Source organism: Mustela lutreola, chromosome 4 (assembly GCF_030435805.1).
Source record: "Mustela lutreola isolate mMusLut2 chromosome 4, mMusLut2.pri, whole genome shotgun sequence".
Taxonomy (NCBI): Eukaryota; Metazoa; Chordata; class Mammalia; order Carnivora; family Mustelidae; genus Mustela; species Mustela lutreola.
This window is the reverse complement of record NC_081293.1, coordinates 32,717,356-32,740,391: the sequence shown is the minus strand read 5'-3', so window position 1 is coordinate 32,740,391 and position 23,036 is coordinate 32,717,356. Positions and strand designations below refer to the sequence as shown.

Genomic DNA, 23,036 nt, shown 5'->3' with positions numbered 1-23,036 from the left:
CAGAGAGAAAACGTGCGCACAAATGAGGGAGTAGCAGGGAGCGGGGAGGGAGAAGCAGGCTCCTCCTGACACAGGGTTCTATCCCAGGACCCTGGGATCATGACCTGAGCCTAAAGCAGATGCTTAACCAACTGAGCCACCCAGACACCCCCAAAATAATATATTTTTTTTAAAGAGCTATAAACATATTTGTACTGACACAAAAATGTGTCCATCACCATTAGTGTTAAAAAAAAAAGTTATAATGTATACCATAAAAAAGTGGTGTTGTCTATGTGTATGTGCTGTACGTTTTATATATGAATGAAAAAGTCTAAAAAAAAAGTTTGCTGGAAGGAAACCCAACAAATGGTAGGATGGTTACCTCTGGAGAGTATCAACAGGGGTGGAAATGCTTTCATTTTGTAATTTTATATAGTTCTTTTCTCTCTGGATTTTACCATTTTTTCATTATCATAGTAATAACATAAATAGGGAAAAAAGATGCAAACAAGACAGCAGTGTTGTACTACCACTGAACTTAGCTTTGTATCCTTACTTACATGCATTAATATTCTGTTAGTTGCTAAAATGCCAATGCTTGAATTTGGAAGAACGTGAAGAGCAAGGGTACAAAGACGCTTGATGAAAGCAAGGGCTCTCTGCTGAGAAACCTGCTTTCTGCGCTTAGTTAGCATCACATCAAGGCACTGGAGGAGAATCTCGACACCTTCATTGGTAGCACCTAAAACAGCAGATATACCCTTCAGGTCTGTTCTCCTTACCTTTTGTTTTTTTTTTTTTTAAGTCAATTAGCCAACCCCAACCAACCTACAGTACATCATTAGTTTCAGATGTAGTGTTTCATAATTCATCGGTTGCATAAAACAGCCAGTGCTCGTCACATCACATGCCCTCCTTAAGGCCCCTCACCCAGTTACTCCCTATCCCTACCCTCCAGCAACCCTAAGGTAGTTTCCTATTTAAGAGTTTCTCATGGTTTGTCTCCCTCTCTGGTTTCTTTCCCTTCCGCTTTCCCTCTCTTCCCCAGTGGTCTTCTACCCTGTTGCTTATGTTCCTCAAATGAGTGACACTGTATAACTGTCTTTTTCTGACTGACTTATTTCACTCAGCATAATACCTTCCAGTCCCATCCACGCTGATGTAAGTGGTATGTATCCGTCCTTTCTGAGAGCTAATATTCCATTGTATATCTACATACTTACATCTCATCTTCTTTATCCATTCATCTATTGATGCACATCTCAGCTCTTTCCAGAATGGCTACTGTGGACATCGCTGCTATCAACACTGGGCTGCAGCTGCCCCTTCAGATCATTACATTTGTATCTTTGGGGTAAATACCTAGTATCATTACTTTTTCATTATACAGCTTCACTGCACTCCAGAAAAACTCAAGACGACTGTCATACCTGTCCCAAATCATTCCCTTAACCAATGAAGTAGTGCTATGCTGCTCAGGAGATGCAGAGGGTTCTACCATAGCTCCAGTCAATTCCGGAAATTCTCTCTCTCCAACTCTTAACATAAAGTTAAATACAGATTTGTGGCCCTCAGAGGCCAACATTTTAATACACCAATTCTGATTTCTTATTTTTCATTGACTACACACAAGATATTCTTAAAAGGTAAGTATTTATTCAAGACACATTATCTAAATGTACATACCTGCATGTAACTTGAACAGTGTTTTATACAGATGTGTATAGAACTTCATCGGATCAATATTCAGAACATCACCTTTGAAATTACAACAATTAGGTATGTTACAGCCTCCAAACGTAAAGCAAACAAAACTTGATTAAGAAAATATTTTACCTTGCCCAGAAAGAATATGAAAAGCGGTCTGGACGCAGTGAAGACTTTCTTGATAGCTCAGGTCCTTGAAAAAAAGGGAGAGAAGGACACTGAGGATAATAATCACCATTCATACCTTAAAAATTCATTAGTAGAGTTACTTACACCAGACTCGATGAGATTATGCAGTACTACTAATAAATCATCAAAAAACTCCACATTTATAAGGTGAGCAAACCTAGAATCAAACAGAGCTTAGTCAACAGGTGACCTAAAAACACAAATAAAACAGCTAGAAATTAAACTTGACTTTAAAGTCCTATTTTTAATATTCCCTATTTCAATGTTAGTTATGATGCAGATGGTGGTAATTATTGATACTTCTCATTAATTCACAATGACCTTTTTTCTTAAGATTTTATTTATTTATTGGATAGAGAAAGAGAGATCACATGTGGGCAGAGCAGCAGGCGGGGGGCGGAGGGGGGGGGAGCAGGCTCCCCACTGAGCAGAGAGCCCAATGCAGGGCTCAATCCCAGGACCCTGAGATCATGACCTGAGCCCAAGGCAGAGGCTTAACCCACTGAGTCACCCAGGCACCCCCAGAATGACCTTTCTAGCAATTCATCTACAGCTGGACACTATACTCAGCAGGAATATATGAGGCACTAAACAAACTGAAAATATTTCAGAAATACTTCTGCCCTACAGAACAAGTTGTTAAAAACAACTCCCCAAGGAAGTGTACCAGCTACCCCATGCTGTTCTAACTCATAAAAGAGTCAAAAACATCAGCTTCTGGGAAAATGGGAAGCAGGAAAAGAGAAACGAGGAAAGAGACTGTTATTTATAGGAATATGGACCCTACTAAAGCTTTAAAAATAAAATGGAAAGAATACTGGACCTAGTATCTAGTTCAGGCTCTGCAATTAATTGCCTGTATGATCCTAGGTAAGTCGCTTGTCAAGTCCTGGGCCTCTGTTTCTAGAAATAACTGAGATCCCTAGGTAGAGTTATAGAAGAATCATCTGACCTACTAAATGTGAGAGCACTCAGTATAGTATAAAATCCTAGGCAATGATGTACTTAAGTCAAGATCTTCAATATTAGTGCAAGAGCCTTTGACACTATGTAAATCTTAGACAAAAAGGACTCTTAAATGTGATACACTCCCTGTGGACTAGTACAACTTTTTGTGTGAAGAAACTGTGCAATATTTATCAACATTTAAAGCGAGCAGACCCTCTGACCAACAATATATGCACACAAGTGCATGAAGGGGTTTCCAGTACAGCACAGGGGGCTGGCCAAATAAAAGTATTACTGATCCATGAAATGGAATATTCTAAATGTTTAAAAAAAAAATGGTGGATATAATCACACCAACATGGAAAGATACCCAAAGTAACCATTTTATCAAAACAGAAAAGCCAAGTTACAGAACATCTACATAGCAGGATTCTGTGTGTGACAGAAGACAGGCAGACACACTTATGTACTTACATAGGAAGTGAAATTATAATTTTTAAATTTTGTATTCTTCTGAATCATTTGAATTTTTAAAGCAAATCGATATGACTAAAAGCTTTTTTAAATAAAGGAACTAGTCACTGAAAAACAAACAGGAGGTCCTATTCAACGTAGAAATATTCCCTTCTCTGACCAACCTCTCTTTCAGTCTTTTCAATAACAAGGCCCAATTACTTTATAATTCCATCGCCAAATAACTCCACTCATTACAAAGAAATTTCTTACACTAACCAGAACTTGCCTTTTCTCTGTCTTTCAACCCTAAGTCCTATTTCTAACACTGTGCTGTCCAACGATAACAGCCATTAGCACATGAGGCTATTAGTCATTTAAAATGGGGCTGGTCCAAACTGAGATATCCTGTGTAATATTCATCGGTTTTTATGGGAAAAAAGAATACCAAATATCTCAATAACTAATACCGATTGTATATCAAAATATTTTAGGTAAGCGGACTTCGATAAAATTTGTCAAAATTAATTGCACCAGTTTTTTACTTTTTTAATGTGGCTAATGGAAAACTTACATGTGTAGTTCCCGTTTTAATTCTACTGCACTGTTCTAGAGAATACTACCTCAAATACCTGGAAAACCATCAAAAGCACCATTATTCTAGTTTGCATCCCCCAACAGGTTCATAAAAATATACAGAGAGATTTCTCTTTGCAGGGAAGATTACACAGGACTCGAGAAAGGATATGCAAGCAGGGTTAGAACAGACTTAAGAGTCGCCTGCACAGACCACTCAGAAGTCTGACAGTGGCTAACTGGCCATAGTGCAGAAAGAACCAAGAACTGAGCAATGAATCTTCAGGACCCTCAGAACTTAGTCAGCAGAAGGAAGGAGTTATGAAGGAGATTTAAAAAATAAAGGGCTTGAGATGAGAAAACTAAAAAGACAGTGTTCTGAACAGTTTCAAGGAAAGGCCAATGACAAACAAAGACAGAAAAACACTGGGTCATCATTAGTGAACCTTGGTTAAGAGGCATGGGTTTTTTGGTCTTATTTAGAAAGAATCAAAAATGCTTCAACCTACACAGCCCTTACTTGGCAAGGCCTTCTAGAACTGCTGGCAGGAGAGGTGACCTCTGGGCCTTCTTCAATATTCTGAAGTAGGTCACAAACACAATATTCAAAGTCTCCGTGTGCTGGCAGAAGAAGCAGACAAAATGACTTGAATATAACCCTATACTCTTTCTCCTGACTTATCCCAACAATGACGGTCAAAGCCCAACCCTTCTGTCCCTTCCCAACCCTCTCCACAATCCAATCTTAAGAGTTTCCATAAAACAGGATGAAGATACATACCCTGTGATGTCATGAGACCAGCAATGATCACATGAAAGCCTTGGGAGACAAACTGAGATCAGACCACCCCAAGTTGCAACTATAATCTCTAGTTAAAACCATTTCACAAAACATTTTAAAAGCGTCAGAGAATGTGAAACTGCCTACCACTTTAAGTTTTTTCTCAGTGCTCTCTGAAGCTTCTGCCTCCAGAAGCTCTCGCTCCAACTTCTCTTCTGCTTTCTTCCACTGGAATGAGACAAGGAAAGAAAAAGTAAGAGCACATAACACTGAGTGAAAAAGCAAGCTTCAAAGAGGCATAATATGTAAACATTCTAAAACACATACCCTAGACTACATAAGAATACAAACACAAAGACCTGGAGAAGCAGCAAGCACGCACCAAGCCAAGGACAGCAGCTGCCTCCTGGGAGGAAGGCAGGACAAGACTGGGGTGAGGAACAAAGGGGACTCTAACTATATCACCGACGGTTTCTTCTCAAGAACAAAACTGAAGTCTATTAGTATTTGCTCATTGTGAATGGTAGATACATGGGTTATGCTGTATTAGTCTCTGCAGTTTTCAATAATTTCCATTTTTTTCAAAAGAAAGAGAAAAGGAAGAACACAGAGCCCAGAAATAATTCTTATTGTTAAATCCTCTATAACACAGCAATTAGTCATCAACGATACTTCCTAAACACATTTACACACAATGCATAAAACCAGATACTACAGGGGCTCCCGGGTGGCTCAGTTGTTAAGCGTCTGCCTTCGGCTCAGATCACGATTCCAGGGTCCTGGGATCAAGCCCCACATCAGGCTCCCTGCTCAACAGGAAGCCTGCTTCTCCCTCTCCCACTCCCCCTGCTTGTGGTTCCCTCTTTCTGTGTCAAATAAATAAACAAAATCTTAAAAAAAAAAAAAATCAGATACTATAGAAGAATTCAACAAAGTATCAGTTTTTCCCACTTCTTTATGCTGTATGAGCAGCAAATAATGGTTGCTAAGCTGCCTGAGACTCAGGGGACCATCTCAGGAAGAGTTTCCTTCCTTCATGCAAACTTAAGGAGCTGCCATGTTCTAGTGGGTCTTTTGTTTCACCATCACAGCTGCACACATGCTGTTTCTAACAGGGATATACAATTTATATTAGGATAGCATGATAAATAATTAAAAGATTTACCTTCATTTGTTTCTAATTACTAAGACTATTTTGGTACTTCTGCCCCATTTTCAAAATTTATTTTAGGCATATTCAAAGACAGATATCCCTGAAAAGTATCTTTTGTTTTGTTTTTATAAGCAATTTGATAACCCTGTCTTGAGAAGTAATAACAACGATGCTAGCAGTGGCGATTCACGTCTATACATTATACAGCACACCCAGTGCCACGCATTTGCTAAGTGCTTCACATAATTAATTCATCTTATTAAGACGGAAGGGTGACCCACGAAGTAGCTGCTTTTACTAGCTCCGTTTCTCAAAATCTAAAAAAAAAAAAGTTTTATACTAAATAAACAAGGGGCTGGAATTTCAACCTAGGTTTCAAATAAGAAACGTGGTTCAATTAACAAAATCTCACTTTATTGCCCGTTTACATAAATATCACCTTCCTGGTCAAGGAAGGGATCTGCGTATCACAATGAATCTAAGACAATCTGAACAGTAAAAATAAAAGCCAGCATGACGCAGAAATTTTTTCATCAACTGATCTTTTTGCCAATGAACTGTCAATTTAATAAAGCAATTCTCTGCAATAATTGGGGAAAATAAAATTTTCTAAATATTAGGTTTTGATATATTTATTTTTATGATTTAACTATGCTCTCTGCCTGTGCCTACATTATGATTTTAATCTGAAGTCAAGCAAAAAAGGAAATCAACCAAACCTTTCTCTGCATTCTTGATAGAGTTTTTCTCTTTTCCTTGAAAGTCATGAACTTTTTTGGTTTATTAATGTCCTCTGTATCTTTTTTCACTTCTATTTCTTTGATTCTTAAGCACAAGAATGTCTTTAACATCTAATAGGAGAAAATACAATACACAGTTTAATATTTCTATTGCCCTCAAACCCTTTATACAGAAAAGCATTTAACAATGTTTTTCCTTCCTTTACGCCAAAAAACAAACAAACAAGGGGCGCTTGGGTGGCTCAGTGGGTTAAACCTCTGCCTTTGGCTCAGGTCATAATCTCAGGGTCCTGGAATCAACCCCACATCGGGCTCTCTGCTTGGCGGGGAGCCTGCTTCCTCCTCTCTCTCTGCCTGCCTCTCTGCCTACTTGTGATCTCTCTCTCTCTGTCAAATAAATAAATAAAATCTTTAAAACAAACAAACAAAATACCTGTGACACACCTTTTATCACATTTCACACTAAAGTTCTATTATCTTATTGCTAAACATATTCGGTAATCTATGTCTATAATAGGACACTAGTATTTGGCTAAATACACATAACAATATTTGGCAGTGTAATGAGTAGAAAAAAGACAGAACATATTACCTGGCATTGGTACTTAGAGTTACCAAGAGTAGACAGGCCAGAAAAAGGTTTGGACCAGTATGGAAGGAGAAAATGTAAATTAGGTATTTCTAAATCACCTGTAATTTACCAAACCAGCCTCCATTTTGCAGTCAGCAGTTCTAATCCTCATCTTTTTCCACCAATTAAAAAAAATAATAATAACAAAAAAAAAAAAAAAAAAGAAACCCATGCAAGACCAGTGTTATTAATTTTAAGACAAGTTATTTTCATTTAAGCCAATGGGTCTCCAACTTCAGCAAACATGAGAATTATCTGGAGATTTATAAATTTATAAATGTGTTTACTATTGGGCCCAGCATCTAAACTTTAAAAATTTAACTCACAGAATACTCCTGTTAGTATGAAAAAACAATATAGCCAAGATGTTCTCTTTTATGATCACTATAGAAACTACTCAGCTGTCCATCAAGTAGGGGGCTAATTCATATAATAGGAAACTAAAAGATGTTAAAAAAAGGATGAGACAGCCCTCTACAACACAAAATGAAAACAGCATTTATTCCATAGAATAAATCATTTTTATTTTAAAATCTAAACATGTATTATATAATTTTAAAGATACATAAACAAGTATATATGTCTGTATGTATAAGCACCTAGAATTCGTACTAAATTGTTAAGAACAGTTAACACTTGAGGAGTCTTTTACAAAGAATAAAATTCCTCATAACAACTGAAAATGAACTTTGCAGTTTAAAAACAAATAAAATTCAAGGTTAGCAAAGGAAGGCTTACCTCTGGCCTAACTTCGTAATTTCTGCCCTTCACAAAACCAGAAATCACTTTAATCACACCAAGGGAAGCTTGGCCTAATTTATCTTGCTTAAACAGTTTCTTCACTGCCTCACAACACATTTCAGATACCTGAAAGAAATAAAATGTTACACTCAGCCAGTGCTCCTCAACTTTGGCACCACTGGCATTTTAAGCCAGACAACTATTCATTTGGTGGTGGACGGCTGTCCTGTGCATGGTGGGAAGTTTAGAAGTCCCCTAGCCTTTGCCCGCTAGATGCCAGTAGTAGCCACGGCAGAGGGGACAATCAAAACTGCGTGCAGACACAGCCTCACACTCCCTGGAGGGCAAAAGCACCCCCTGCTCAGAACCACCACACTAAACTTACGTTCAAAGAATTTTCCTAAAGAGACAGCATTTAACAAAGTGACACTACTTTAGCGATAAATAATAGCTCCAAAAAAATTCTAAGACAAAAATAATAATCAAAAGATCTAGAACTTTGTGTTCAGGATGAAAGCAACAACCACTTAGCAACCCACCGATTTTGACACGTCATTCATGAGAGGGACAATCAACACAATAATGTTGTTGTGAAAGTTGAAATGAGGTAGTGCCACCAACAGCTCACACAGGCTCCTCACAGCCACTTCTGCCAGTCCTTTGTAGGCCTTTAAGGAAACTACATTACTTTTCTTCAGTTTCCTTTGCTTCCAGTCTAATCAAAAGAGAACTGTAGTTACTGTACTCATTGATCAAAGCTTCAACTAATTAGCTTTCTTGAACAGGAATAAGCAATAATAGAATACACTGTGCAAATTCTTAAATGTTGTATCCACCCTTAGACACAAGTACAAACGTTATCATTAAATTTATCTGCAATCATCCACCCTCTGACTCTCACCATCATGTTAAGAACTTTGGCTTTCAATGCATTTTAAAAGATGTATCGTTAGAGGAAAAGGGTCTTGGGAATAAATCAGGGTAGGGGAGACAGAGAGCTAGATGCCTTACGGCAGAATCCCTGGACTGGGATCTACCAGGCTTTCCCCAAAACACTAGATTACAAGTCAAGAGACCTGGGTTCAAATCCTAATCCTCCACTATTTGGCTAATGAATATGAGCAAATTCCAGATTCTGAGCCCCGACCTCTTCCATGTTCCAAAATTCTGAAGAATCTAAAACATTTTCTCCCAACTTCTTGCTAATGCTCACTGTGGTATCTTTATCGAGGAGGTCAAGAAGATTTAAGTTTTTCTTCAAATAAAGATGATTCACAGTACCTCTTTTCTTTTTTTGAAGGTTTTACTTATTTGACAGAGCACATATGCACAAGCAGGGGGAAGGACAAGCTGAGGGAGGAGGCTCCCCACTGAGCAGAGAGCCTGACATGGGGCTCTATCCCAGGACCCCGGGATCATGACTTGAGCCAAAAGCAGATGTTTAACCAACTGAGCCACCTAGGCGTCCCCACAGTACCTCTTTTCTAGAAATTTCTACATACATACTCTGCTTACCATAACATTGCATCTTGAATATGGAAAATATGCTGGTTTTTCTAGAGTAGGTTCAACACTTCCCTATACATCATACACAACCAGAGATGAGAAAGACAGTATAGATGACAGCGCCTGTGTTTTAAATTGCTTCTCATGTATATGAGTTTTTCTCAAACAAGCTGTAATCATCACAAGAACCATATCTTCTATTTACTTAAACCTGACAATGCTTCATAATGGATGAATAAACAAAATGTATTTACATATATATCAATGGAATATTATTCAGCCTTTAAAAGGAAGGAAATTTTGACACGTGCTATGAGAATCTTAAAGACATTATGCTAAGTGAAACAAAGCAGTCACAAAAGGACAAATATTGTATAACTTATTGTAGAATTCGACTTATGAGGTTCCTGGATTAGCCAGATCCATATTCAACTCAAATTAGAAAGTAGAATGGTGGCTGCAATGGGCTGGGGCAGGAGAGAAAGGGGCGCTCAGGCTTAACAGAGAACTTCCGCGGGGGAAGGTGCCAAAGTGCCGCCAATGCACAGCGGTGACAGCTAGATGACACCGGATTTACCGAACACCACAAATCTGTAAGCTTTACAAAGAGTTACAATGGTAGAGTTGTATTTTACCATAATTTTTTTTTTTTTTTAAGATTTTATTTATTTGACAGAGAGAGATCACAAGTAGGCAGAGAGGCAGGCAGAGAGAGAGAGGAGGAAGCAGGCTCCCTGCTGAGCAGAGAGCCCGATGCGGGACTCGATCCCAGGACTCTGAGATCATGACCTGAGCCGAAGGCAGCGGCTTAACCCACTGAGCCACCCAGGCGCCCCACCATAATTTTTTTAAAACTTAAAAAAACAAGAATTCATAAGGTTCCACCAGCTTAGAAAAGACCTACACCCGCGTGGTGCAGCACAGAGGCCACAAGCCACATGTGACCACTGAACGTCTGAACTGTGGCTAGTCCAAACGCAGACATCCGCATCAGATTTTGAACTTAGTACAAAAAAAGGAATGTAAGATACCTAATTTTTAAAACTGATTACATGTTGAAATCATTTGTTGAAATCATCATATACATAGTAATTTCACTACTTTTTACATTTTTTTCCTTAGCATGGTTACGTATTTTTCAAATGATGTATGTGTCTCATGTTCTATTTCTCTTGGACAGTGCTGGTCCACACAAAGCTCCCAGGCCTTGGAATGTATGCTCCCAAGGAGGCTCCAGTTGGGAGGCCAGAGCATGAAAGCAACATCCACAGCACCCAACCCCACCATCTCCTTCCTGCCCTTACTGGGCCAATAGAATTCGGCAGTCCTGTTCCCGCTGAGACAGCAACTAGGTGATCCTTAGGCCCACTACTGAGTAAAGGAGCCCAGCTGAGTAAAGTGAAAGCACCTGACCTAACCTAGGCAACTGAATTTCTTCTCCATTCATGCTCCAATTTTCATAGGCCCCTCCTTTTCTGAACAAAGAAGAGAATAAAGGTTTGGTGGAAGAGTTTATTATCCAATACAACCAACTTCTTTCTAGTCCATTTTTAAGGCACTAATTTCATCCATTTCTAGTCATCCTTCTCCCCTAACTACCCTCTCCAAATAAAAACCAGCAGCATAAATTTCAACCATTCACGAATTCAAGAAACATACAAGGAAAAGGCCTAGAGCAACAATAATACTAAAAGCTGATCAATACAGGCTACCCACCGTTGTAAGCAACTTTCATCTAGAAACTAATTTACTTCTCACAACAATCCTATGAAATAAGTACTATTTTTAAGATTTTTATTTATTTATTTGACAGCGAGAGATCACAAGTAGGCAGAGAGGCAGGCGGGGTGGCGGAGGGCAGGCTCCCCCACAAGCAGAGAGCCCGATGTGGGCCTTGATCCCAGGACCCTGAGATCATGACCTGAGCCGAAGGCAGAGGCTTAACCCACTGAGCCACTCAGGTGCCCAAAATAAGTACTATTATTTATAAAGAGAAAAATGGAAACAATGAGAGATTAAGTAATTTGCCCACCACATGGGCATTAAGTAGAGGGCCCAGATTTGAACCCAGGAAGTCGGACTATAGACTCTGCTCTTGACAACATGCTACTCATCTTCCAGACCAAAGTAAATTAGTTACATATTTTTAAAATGTTTAATATACCTTTAACCATTTGCTCCAGATTTTCCAAATAAAATTTATATTGGCTAACCAGGCCTTCTTCAAATTCTCTTAACTTCTGGGTTTCTTTGCGGATCTGAAAAAATCAGAAAGACCACTCATTTTTTTAAATCAAAATATCAAAATCCTTAAATTAGCACAAAATGTGAGTGCATAGTATATACCCAGTCCTACAAAAACAAACCAAAAAACCCTACTATTTCTCCCATCCCTACCTCTCCAAAATGTTCAGCTTATTTTGTACAGTAATTGTTTTCTATCATTACCTTGGTAGATTTTTCTGCCTCTGTGAGGGGTCGTATTTTATATGAAGGAGTAATGTCTTTAAATAACTCCAACAGGGAAATTACCACCAGCTTTCGAACAGTAACAGCCACATCAGGATCCTGTTCCATCAGCATGGAACGTAGTTCTTTCAATTTTTTAATCTGTTAAAGAAATAAAGAACTTGGAAGGGCAGAGAAATGACTGCAAAACAATTATGAACAAAAGACAATAGCCTCACATCTGGCACAAGTGGAATCCATGCAGTGACTCACAGAGTTTAGTCATACACAACTCCAGCTACGACTCACATTACCAAAAGATAAATCATCAAAGCCAATCTTATCTTTGGTAAATAGAAGATACAGACTTTTCAAAAAGTTTAAATTTATTAATATACCTACTCTTTGAAATTTTTTTTACTGGGTTTTCTTAAAAGCATGTGCCTCTTAATTTTTTTTTTGAAATTAAAATGTTATATACACCAAATATATTCATCACATATACAGAAGTTAATCAGGAATTTATAAGTAGAATGTATATACATTAGCCTCAACAAGACTCGTACAAAAAATCATTTGTATGAAGTAATGCTGAAGTAAAAAACAGTTCAATGAATGTCCTTGCTTTGATGAACTATTGCCTGCTAGGTATCTTGAGAAGAAATCCTCTGGTTAGTCAGCAACATCTGCTGCAGCAGGGCTAGGATCAATATACTCCCACCTATTCGCTAGCCCTAACTCATGGGAGTATGAGGCTCCAGAGCTGGAAGACCCAGATTCTAATCCAGCAACTGTTGAAATCATAACAAATTTACTTGAATTTTTTAGGGCTCAATTTTTCAGTAAGATCAACAGTTCTTGTCTTTACGGTTTTATAATGATTAAATGAGATGATAGAGGTGAGATATATTCCAAATTTCCCTCCCTAATTCTGCTCCAGACTTTCCCTTCGCTTTGTTAAGAAAGAACAAGTACCACTCCAAAACGTACCCAGATGCATTTTTTTCTACAAAGGTAAATAATACTGTTCAATAAACAAATAAACAAAGGTAAATAATACTGTTCAATAAACAGTATATTCACAGTAGGATGACAGGAACACCAACATTAACAGGAACAGTAGTACTACTTTACAAGACTTCATGTATATTTGATTATTTAACCCTTACAACAAAGTTTTAAAATAGGTACCATTCTCTTTTTAGAGATGAAGAAAATGAGTCTTGAGTAAAAGGACTTACCCAAAGTCTAACAGACAGTACTCCAGGTTTCTGAAGTCCACGTGTTCTAACCATGACCATCTTCACCACTGTTCCATGGCCCACTGATCATTATAATTCTGTTCTATTTCACTTAACATATTTTGCACTTACAGGTACTCCTGAACTAATCTCACTGACTTTTGTGTAGCACGTTCCTTATTAAAAATCCCATCAGGGGCGCCTGGGTGGCTCAGTGGATTAAGCCACTGCCTTCGGCTCAGGTCATGATCTCAGTTTCCTGGGATCGAGCCCCGCATCGGGCTCTTTGCTCAGCGGGAGCCTGCTTCTCTCTCTCTCTGCCTGACTCTCCGCCTACTTGTGATTTCTCTCTCTCTGTCAAATAAATAATAAATAAAAAATCTTTTAAAAAAATAAATAAATAAATAAATAAATAAAAATCCCATCAGTCAAGCAAATTTGCAAGTAAGTTCCTTCTCTCTTGTCCAATTAATTTTTACACTTAGCACTTTCAGAGTTCTAACATTAAGTCAATATCCTCGTTTTAGCTTATTTATTTATTTATTTAAGAAAGAGAAAGAGAAGGGAGGTAATAGAGGGGGAGGGAAAGAGAGAGAATCTTATGTAGGCTCCACACCCAGCACAGAGCTAGATCCACGATCCTGCGCCATGACCTGAGCTAAAATCAAGAGTTCCACACTTAACTGACCAAGCCACACAGAAGCCCCTCAATACCTTCATTTAGAGAAGACGAAAATAAGACTCAAGAGAGTTTAAGTGTCTTTTCTTAAGATTACAGAAAAAATTAAGTTCAGATGTAGGACTACGTTCAGGTTCTTTCTACTTTTTTTCTTTTTTTCCAAGATTTTATATATTTTACAGAGAGAGCACAAGCAGAGGGTGAAGTAGGCAGAGAGAGGTAGAAGCAGGTTCTCCATGGAGCAGGGAGCCCTGACATGGGCCTCGATCCCAGGACCCTGAGATCATGACCTGAGCTGAAGGCAAATGTTTAACCGACTGAGCCACCCAGGTACTCCAAAGTTCTGTCTACTCTTATTCTACCTCAGTCATTGTATTTTATTGCTTTTCCTTTCTGTATATGCTTATAGGTAGTAAAGGAATCTTACAATATTAGACATTTGTACTATATCTAATATGAAAAGCTCAAAGAAATTAGTACTACTTACATTACTTTCTGGGTCTGATAATATGGCAGATGCCAAGGCTGCAATATGCATTTTCTTCTCCTGTAGTTTCTTCCTTCTCTCAATCAAATGTTCTTCTAATGTCAGTTCTCGAATGGGATCTTCAACGATTTCTGAAAGAGATTAGATATCCCCTCTTAAACATTTCTTTATTTACAAGTATCCAAGAACCTTTATCAATACAATATTTTCTATAGTGATAGATAATAATGATGGTAACTTTTACTGAGTACTTGTCACGGGTCAAGATTACTACATATGATCCTCTCAAAAATGCTATGAGGCAGGTACAATCATATCCATTTCATACATAGAAAATGAGGCAAAGGGAGTGTAACTTGCTTATACTCATAAGTCTGGTAGAAATGGAATTCAAAACTCAGGTAGTCTGACTCGAGAGCTCATATTCTTAACTACTATGCTAATAAACTTATAATAACTGCCATGAATTGGGGCACCTGGGTGGCTCAGTGGGTTACAGCCTCTGCCTTCGGCTCAGGTCATGATCCCAGGGTCCATGAGCTCCGCATCGGGCTCTCTGCTTGGCAGGGAGCCTGCTTCCTCCTCTTTCTCTCTCTCTCTGCCTGCCTCTCTGCCTACTTGTAATCTCTGTCTGTCAAATAAATAAATAAAATCTTTAAATATATATATATAATAATAATAATTGCCATGAATTACAGGAAAAAGCAAACTGATTTTGTTTTTTTTAAAAGTACAGTACAGTCTCCCTTGTTTTCAACTCTCTGCAGTCCTTTGCACTTCAGAACATATGTCAATCTTAAGAAATTGATAGAGAACTAGATCTAATCAATACACAAGCATAATCTCTAATAAGCCTATGAAGGATGACTGAAAACAACTGGTTGACCTGTAATCTCATTTATACCATTAATGAGGTTTGCTAAGCTAAAGTAAAATTTAACCAGGTTGTTCTACGGCAAATTCCAAACAAATATAATGTCAAACCATATATTCTTTCAGTTTAACTTTGATTGCAACTGTCTTACCTATTAGAAACCCACCTTCAATTATCTAAGATAGACATACATACAGACATACATAACTGCTCTAAGAAAGAAGTGAAATGATTTCATATCACAGAATCAATTTGTAATTTAAAGCTAAAAAGTTAATATTTATAAGTAAGTCCTTCACTTAAAATTAAGAAGAATTCAAAATGGTAATAATTTACAAGACTCTTCATGCATGCCTAGACATTACAAACATAACTGCATAAAATTTTCCATAATAAAGAGCAACAAGGAATCAAATTCCACAAGGTAAGACTTTCAACATGTGGGAAAATGTTCAAAATGACCTTGAAATGACCAGTAATTTAAAATGCACATTTCAGACTTTATCTAAAATTAAGTTACATTTATTATTAGGCAAAAAAGGTAATTCTCAATTAACAATTTAGTAACTTCAAAAATGCATTCCATTACCTTCCTCAAGTTCCAGCTCTTCTTCTTCCTCTTCATCTTGCTTACTGTCTATAACTGTATGGAAAACACGTATATTTATAAAATCTGAGCGCTTGCTTCGGCAGCACATATACTAAAAACTCTGACAATATACTTAAGTGATAAAAATACAGAGAGAAAAGCAGGAAAGTGATTACCATAAAATCTGGAAAGTAGTTAATTTTGTGAGGAGGAAGCAATTAATGATTGAGGGGGTCAAAAAGGAAGTTTCTGGGGCGCCTGGGTGGCTCAGTGGGTTACGCCGCTGCCTTCGGCTCAGGTCATGATCTCAGGGTCCTGGGATCAAGTCCCGCATCGGGCTCTCTGCTCAGCAGGGAGCCTGCTTCCTCCTCTCTCTCTGCCTGCCTCTCTGCCTACTTGTGATCTCTGTCTGTCAAATAAATAAATAAAATCTTTAAAAAAAAAAAGGAAGTTTCTGGGTGCTGGCAGCATTTCTATCTTGCCCAGATAGCAGTTTTATGGGTGTGTTTTTTGTGATAAACCACATAACTTTGCAAGGCAACTCTGATTTCTAGACTTTTGTGTATTTTACTTCACAAGAAAAAGATAAGAAAATGTAAGAAAAAAAGGTTAATAAAGGATAACTAATATTCTAATTATAGAAACAAGAGTATTTGGTGAAAAAAAAACCTCTGAAAAGAAAATCACCTCAACACTGCAGCCTCAGCTATACTGACCCAACAGATATGGGAGATAACCATCTGTATTTCTGGCCAAAATCATCAAGCTTGCTATATGACTAACTGCAGCGACCTCCTATTTTGTAGGTAAAAGCAAAAAATAAAATTAGATCTCAAGTGAAAAAAAAAAAAAAGTGATGATATTAGTAAAGAGCTACAATGTTTACTAATACAGAGGCTGACTGATTAGATTCACCTGGCTTCTCCCTGGTCTGCGGGATTATACCACTTTTATCCTTGATAGGAAGTAAGTGAATCAGTTCCTTTTCTGGTGCAGTTTGCAGAGTTCTTGGTATTTTTTCATATTTATCTATAACACGCTCATGCTTTCGTTTCTTGACGTGAACAGGTTCACTGCAGGAAAGAAAAATTCCAGTTTTAGTGTATTTACAAAGGAATCTAGAGATTATTTTAAAAGTATAGAAAAGAAAACTACTAGCCAAACCTCCAGTAGGTATATAGAAAATAAAAAATAAAAAATAAAAAAAATCAGTACATAGATACTAGCACCAGACCAGGCACATAGTAGGCACTCAAATGAACTAAATGAATAGAAGAATTGTACAGTCTCCCCCGAAGACTACGGCTGCCTTCAGATACAAAAGAGAAGTGAAAGCTACAGCAGATTCTTTTTGAAAACTATTCCACAAAGCTAAGGGTGACATCATGCTGTTTTACTTTCCCAAAAACCCTGAAACTATTGCATGGACTTCGGAGTTAATAAGATCTAGGTTTAAACTGCAGATCCACTAGTTGTGACTGCAGGAAGCATCGGTTTCCTCTGTAAATGGAAATAATATGTCCCCAACAGGGTAACAAGGACTGAAATCATAGCCATTAAGAACTCAGGACTGTTCTGTCGATTCCCCAGGGAACTACATTCTTCCCCCAGGACACTCTACTTCACTATTCAGACTCAAAAGAAATGAAGATATACACTAAATAAAATCAGTTTGCTTTGGTCATGAACTTCCTTTATTTAGGAAATAAACTGAGTTACTCTCTTAGGCTTCGAGCTGAACATCTTGCACTACTACTACTAACCACCTAACTAAAATTCAGAATCAAGTTTTTAATACTGAAAGGATGTCAATGTTTATAATCTAAAGGAAGTATTACCTAGAAGAAAGATCTCTCGTTAGAAAAGATGCTCTTTGTCCTAAGTCTCTCATTAACTGCAAGTCATCTGCATCCATCATATCCAAAGGAAGGGCTTCCTCTTCTTCTTCCTCTTCCCTCTCAATCCTTTTACCTGTTCCAACAACAAAAACAAAGTCAGAAACTGGTATTTCAGGTATAGAACTCTGTGTTTTTGTGTTCATAAGAGGAAAGTTTATGCTTTTCTAGTACAGTCAGCCTGGTATTTCTAAAGAGGAGCACTAAAGACATGCTGGGCCAGACAGCTCTTTGTTCTACCTGGATGTCTTAAGCTAGGCAAAACGCTAGCATCTCCAACCCCTAAAGAGGAGCACTAAAGACATGCTGGGCCAGACAGCTCTTTGTTCTACCTGGATGTCTTAAGCTAGGCAAAACGCTAGCATCTCCAACCTGCCTTCGCAGGTCACTGTCGCAACCAAAAAATAAAATGCCTCCACACAGTCTGCAATGTCTTTCTGAGCATGTGAGAACCGATGACTAGCTGCTTCACTCCTTCTTTTTTTTTTTTTAAGATTTTTTTTTTTTTTTTAATCAGAGAGAGAGAGGGAGAGAGAGCGAGCACAGGCAGACAGAATGGCAGGCAGAGGCAGAGGAAGAAGCAGGCTCCCTGCTGAGCAAGGAGCCCAATGTGGGACTCGATCCCAGGATGCCAGGATCATGACCCGAGCCGAAGGCAGCTGCTTAACCAACTGAGCCACCCAGGCGTACCTGCTTCACTCCTTCTGATCCCTGCTGACTTCCTTTCCACTTCAGCCACCCCCTCTACAATCCGCATCCCAAACCTTGGTGCTCACCCCAGGCCTTGACCACAACCTTTTGTCCTTCTAGGTCTCATCTGGTTACTTCCATTGCATTTCTGTGACCCATATATAGGTCTTCTATCCTCTGACCACTCTACTTCTATCTTCCATTGTGTTCTACACTCCGAACTTCCACTGCATGGTTATCATTTCAACTGCCCTCTTGCCAATATCCTCAAACCCTTCTATGGTTTACGCACTTACATCTAACAAAACCCCAACTGATCACTCCATCTTCTGTCTGTCCCTCATTCTCTTTCTCTTTTTTAATATAAAAATGAATGTCGACTAAGTGCCAAGCACTGCCTTAGCAGTTGCTAAGGATTCAACCATGAACAAGACAATCTTAGTTCCTTAACAGAACCTATAATTCTCCCTGATTCTTATAACACTAGTAAATATACAAAGGTACACACTGCATAGAAAAGAACCCCTACCTACTTTAAGTGAGCTTCCCATTTCTCAACAGTGACCAGCAGCTGGTTTATTTCGCTGATCAGCTTTCTCTCTTCCTTAGACTTTTCAAATTTTGTCTCTATCATCACACTTCTATCCCATCACCTGCCTCACTTCGTAATCCTCCGAGGATCTAGCTTCCTCTGTCACTGAGAAAAGAAAAGCCAGAAGCTAGAAACTCCTGCAATTTCCCACATTGAATTCAACAACATCGGCCTCCATCCCTTCTGTTTTCCTTCTCATAACTCTGTAAGAATGCCCCTCCTCCTGGGCTCTGGATCTCAGAACTTCTTACCTTCTCTTATCTTGTTCTATGATTTAAGCCCTCTCTCCCTTGTACCTTCAAACTGTCTAGTCCATTAAATTCTTTATATCAGCATTTTAAGACAATCAAGTCATTCCCCAGTGGGCAATTTGTCAACCTTCGCTTCATAGATCATATAGATCACACTGATGGACTATAGCTCTGTCAGTCTTAACAGCTGTATAGTATTCCACCATAAACAACATTATGTCACTTAATATTTCCTGTTGATGAACATCTTATTTTCAATTTTTGATCATTATTAATAACGTTTTTTATTATTATTTTATTATTTTTTTGTTATTATTAATAACATTGAAATGAGCATACTTGGAAATATATTCTTGGCAAATATTTTCAAATATAATCATAGACTGAATTCCTAACAGTCTTACTGTTAGGTCAAAGGAAAAGAATTATCTGAAAATCTTTTTGTGATACTGTATTTGAGTTTATATATATATTTTTATTCAAATGGTATAAGCATCTCATACATGTGGCAAAAGTCTATAATTTCAAGTGAGTGAAAGCATCAATACACACTACTTTTCACCTTTTTTTTTTAAATTAACTATTTCGTAGACTATTTTATGTTGAGACAAAAAGAATTTCCTTCTTTCTTTAAACATCCTTCTGATTTCTAACACTGTACAGTTCTGGTTTTCTTCCTAATTCTCCGGCTCCTCCTCAAACCTCATTACATCACATTATTCTTCCACCCATTCCTTAAACGCTGGGTTCCTTAAAATTCTTTCTTGACTCTCTTGTTCTCACACTACACAGTCTTCACATTGACTTTACCAAGTCTAAAGCTTCAATTACCATCTACGTGCAGATAATTCCCAAAGCTGTTCTCTCTAACTCAGATACTCATACCTTACCGCCTGATAGACTTCATTTAGATGCTCAGCATATAAAAATAAGCATTTTACTTTTTATATATAATTATAACATATCACATTTTTAAAAATTCCACTGAAATTTAGATAGAAAAGATCTTAAAAAGCATGTAACTCAAGCAACATTTCTTTTTTAAACAGATTAAGTACCTGGAGATCAAGTGACCAACTAAGGCCTCTTTGCTAATAACAAAATTAAGGCAAAAACCCAAGTTTTCCCACTTCCAGTTCAACCACCTTTTTATACATCACAATAATATGTAGCCAAGAGATCAAACTAAATAGGTCAGACTTAAGAAAATGAGATATACATAGGAAGACTTAAGTCAGGTACGATCAAATATAAATACCCTGAAAGTACCAGAACATTGTAGAGGAACCGGTCTGACTCAAAATGGTCAGAATCCTTACCCGTTTTGAGTACTTGGGAGTTCTTCGATAGTTTTCCAAAAGATAACCCTGACAGTTACAGCTCAATTTCACTCCAAGTTTCCACATGAAAAGAAAGCCGAAGCTGAGAAAACTAAGTGACCCTTGGCAACACTGTCAAGGATGCCCCAGAGAAAGGCTATGTTCTTACCTAAGCTGACTGCCAGTGAATGAGAAGAAAGTGGCAGCTCTGGCTTGTTTCCCAACAGTTATTTACACATCTACTCTCACTCTGTTTTCCCAAGTATTCTATCTTCAGACCTGCTTTCTAAACAAACTAAAAGCAGAGACTAGCTCTCTCACAGTGAATACCATCCTGTAATGTTTTCTCACACGGACTGTGATAAAGCACATCGGACTACTACCCTTACTTACTCTTGGGAAGATCTGGAAACAAGACTGATTACTAGAAAGCAATGTTATTTCATGAACATTTTAGGACAAATCAAGAGAAACTACAGGACATGAATGCTTTCGCAATTACCTGGTCGTATTTTCTTTGGGTCCTCCAGTGGCATCTGTTTCTTAGACACAGCATCTTTTACAGCTTGTCTTAGTTTCCTCTGTTCTTTCCGGTACTTCTTGAGAGTGCTTTGTTGTTTAAATTGCTTATTTTTTAGCTTGTTTTCAAGTTTGACTTTACTAGTTTTTAGTAACTTCCGAAAGCTTGGGACCTGTTTTTTATTTCTTCTCTAGAAAACAACAAGAGTACAGCATACCAGAAATTTAAACTGCAAACCCAGAACAAAATGCTGTCTTTAAAGTAAGTGACATTCGGGGCACCTGGGTGGCTCAGTGGATTAAAGCCTCTGCCTTCGGCTGGGGTCATGATCCCAGGGTCCTGGGATCGAGCCTCACATTGGGCTCTCTGCTCTGCAGGGAGCCTGCTTCCTGCTCTCTCTCTCTCTCTCTCTGCCTGCCTCTCTGCCTACTTGTGATCTCTGTCAAATAAATAAAATCTTTTAAAAAAAAATAAAGTGACATTCATACATCGTGTTACTGCTTGCTAAGTCCTCCAACATATTTGATTCCAACATCCCCGTTAAGCAGTGATTGCTGCTACCTTCAAGTAACTGATGACAAAGCTAAGGCTGAGAGAGATTATATGACTTGTCAAAGACTCTTAAACTAAGGAGGGCAAACGGAATTAGGATCTGTGGATTTCGACGCTTGCTGGTAACCTCTAATTGAGAAATTCAAATCCCAGCTCTTTTTCTTTGAGAAGCGGGGCAAATCACTTACTTTCTTATCCCCACACCCGTCAGGGGGAAAAAATGGACTCAACCTGCGTCCCATGACTCACATTATAAACTCGCTGGGAGCAGGACCCTGCCACATTTCTAAAATAAAGGATTCGAAAGATGGTCTCGAAGAACCCTTTAATGTCCGACACCCTACAGAGAGAAGACTCCGTGCTTGTATCATCACGGCCTCCTGAAGCCGAGCGCGAGCACAGTAGGCGATCCCGATCTAAGTGCCGGAAGGCTGGCAGCGCACAGAAGGGAGGGAGCCCCGAATCCAAGCCACCGCCCCCTATACAAGGTCAAAAACTCGCCGAAAAGCTACACCAGGGGGCCTAAGCCGCGGAGATCGGGCTCCTCAAGACACTTACCGCTTTCATCCTTAAATATGATGAGTCCCAATCCTACAGCTTCCCCGGGGATAAATGTAATCCAGGGATCGCAAGGATGTAACTAACACACGTGCCCAAAGCCCTAAACTGCGCCAGGCGGAAGCTACCCTTGGCCCCTCCCCATCCTCCGCCGCCGGAAATAGAAGTGGGACTTCCGCGCCCAGACTCGGCCGCGCGCCCTCTCGCGGCACCGGGCGGGTGGCACGCCGGTGAACGCGCCTGTGAACGTGCGGTGTCCCTGAGCCGCGCTTGCCGAAGGCGGGTGGCCCCCGGGGAACTTCATAAGGTCTGTGATTCCTGTCCTGTCGCCCAACTTCCTTTAAAGTCCTGGGGAAGTCGGGCTCCACCTTTCAGGACGAAAGGGCTTGCTTTTTATCAGTCACCTCCCAGCACATCGTGCCTCTCCTCACGCAGCGTCTCTCATCTTTCTGTCAGAGATACTGACCTTTGCAGTTGGTTTTCTTCCATCGAGGCTTGAGGGCAGGAAAGGCGTACTCCTTTTGTGTCATGCCTGCCCCCTCCACGGGCTCTCTGGGCGTGTTTGTGTAATGGCGAATGACTTCTCACGACCTTCCGGAACTCGAAAGTCTCTCAATTCTTTTTTTTTTTTTTTTTTTAAGATTTTATTTATTTATTTGACAGAGAGAGATCACAAGTAGGCAGTGAGGCAGGCAGAGAGAGAGGGAAGCAAACTCCTTGCTGAGTAGAGGGGCCTTTGCGGGACTGGATCCCAGGAGTCCAGGATCATGACCTCAGCCGAAGGCAGAGCCTTACCCCACTGAGCTACCCAGGCGCCCGTGGAAAGTATCTTAATTCTCAATATTTTATTCTGAAACGTTTCTTGTTGTCATTTCAACCATTGTCTGATAAAGAGGTATGTCGGTGAGACTCTGCATTTCAATATTTTGCAACT

The 23,036-nt window shown here is 39.0% G+C and overlaps 1 protein-coding gene across 3 annotated transcripts in view; it reads right to left on the bottom strand.

Moving 5' to 3' along the window:
* Window positions 1-22,703, bottom strand: part of NOC3L (NOC3 like DNA replication regulator) — a 28,094-nt gene extending 5,391 nt beyond the window's left edge. Inside the window, exons 1-17 of one of the 3 annotated variants that reach the window (XM_059169413.1) lie at window positions 22,569-22,703; window positions 20,975-21,182; window positions 17,564-17,696; window positions 16,641-16,798; window positions 15,726-15,779; window positions 14,263-14,393; window positions 11,856-12,017; window positions 11,572-11,665; window positions 8,441-8,616; window positions 7,899-8,027; window positions 6,509-6,640; window positions 4,784-4,864; window positions 4,376-4,476; window positions 1,963-2,035; window positions 1,819-1,882; window positions 1,669-1,740; window positions 543-724 (exon numbers count right to left, since the gene is read on the bottom strand). In XM_059169413.1, the coding sequence (XP_059025396.1) occupies window positions 543-724; window positions 1,669-1,740; window positions 1,819-1,882; window positions 1,963-2,035; window positions 4,376-4,476; window positions 4,784-4,864; window positions 6,509-6,640; window positions 7,899-8,027; window positions 8,441-8,616; window positions 11,572-11,665; window positions 11,856-12,017; window positions 14,263-14,393; window positions 15,726-15,779; window positions 16,641-16,798; window positions 17,564-17,696; window positions 20,975-21,008 (1,776 nt within the window). In that variant the 5' untranslated portion in view covers window positions 21,009-21,182; window positions 22,569-22,703. Of the gene's footprint in view, window positions 1-542; window positions 725-1,668; window positions 1,741-1,818; window positions 1,883-1,962; window positions 2,036-4,375; window positions 4,477-4,783; window positions 4,865-6,508; window positions 6,641-7,898; window positions 8,028-8,440; window positions 8,617-11,571; window positions 11,666-11,855; window positions 12,018-14,262; window positions 14,394-15,725; window positions 15,780-16,640; window positions 16,799-17,563; window positions 17,697-20,974; window positions 21,183-22,102; window positions 22,258-22,568 lie in introns of those variants that run through there. The other 2 variants (XM_059169411.1, XM_059169412.1) reach the window with 2 other exon arrangements.
* Between the last annotated feature and the right edge of the window lie 333 nt (window positions 22,704-23,036).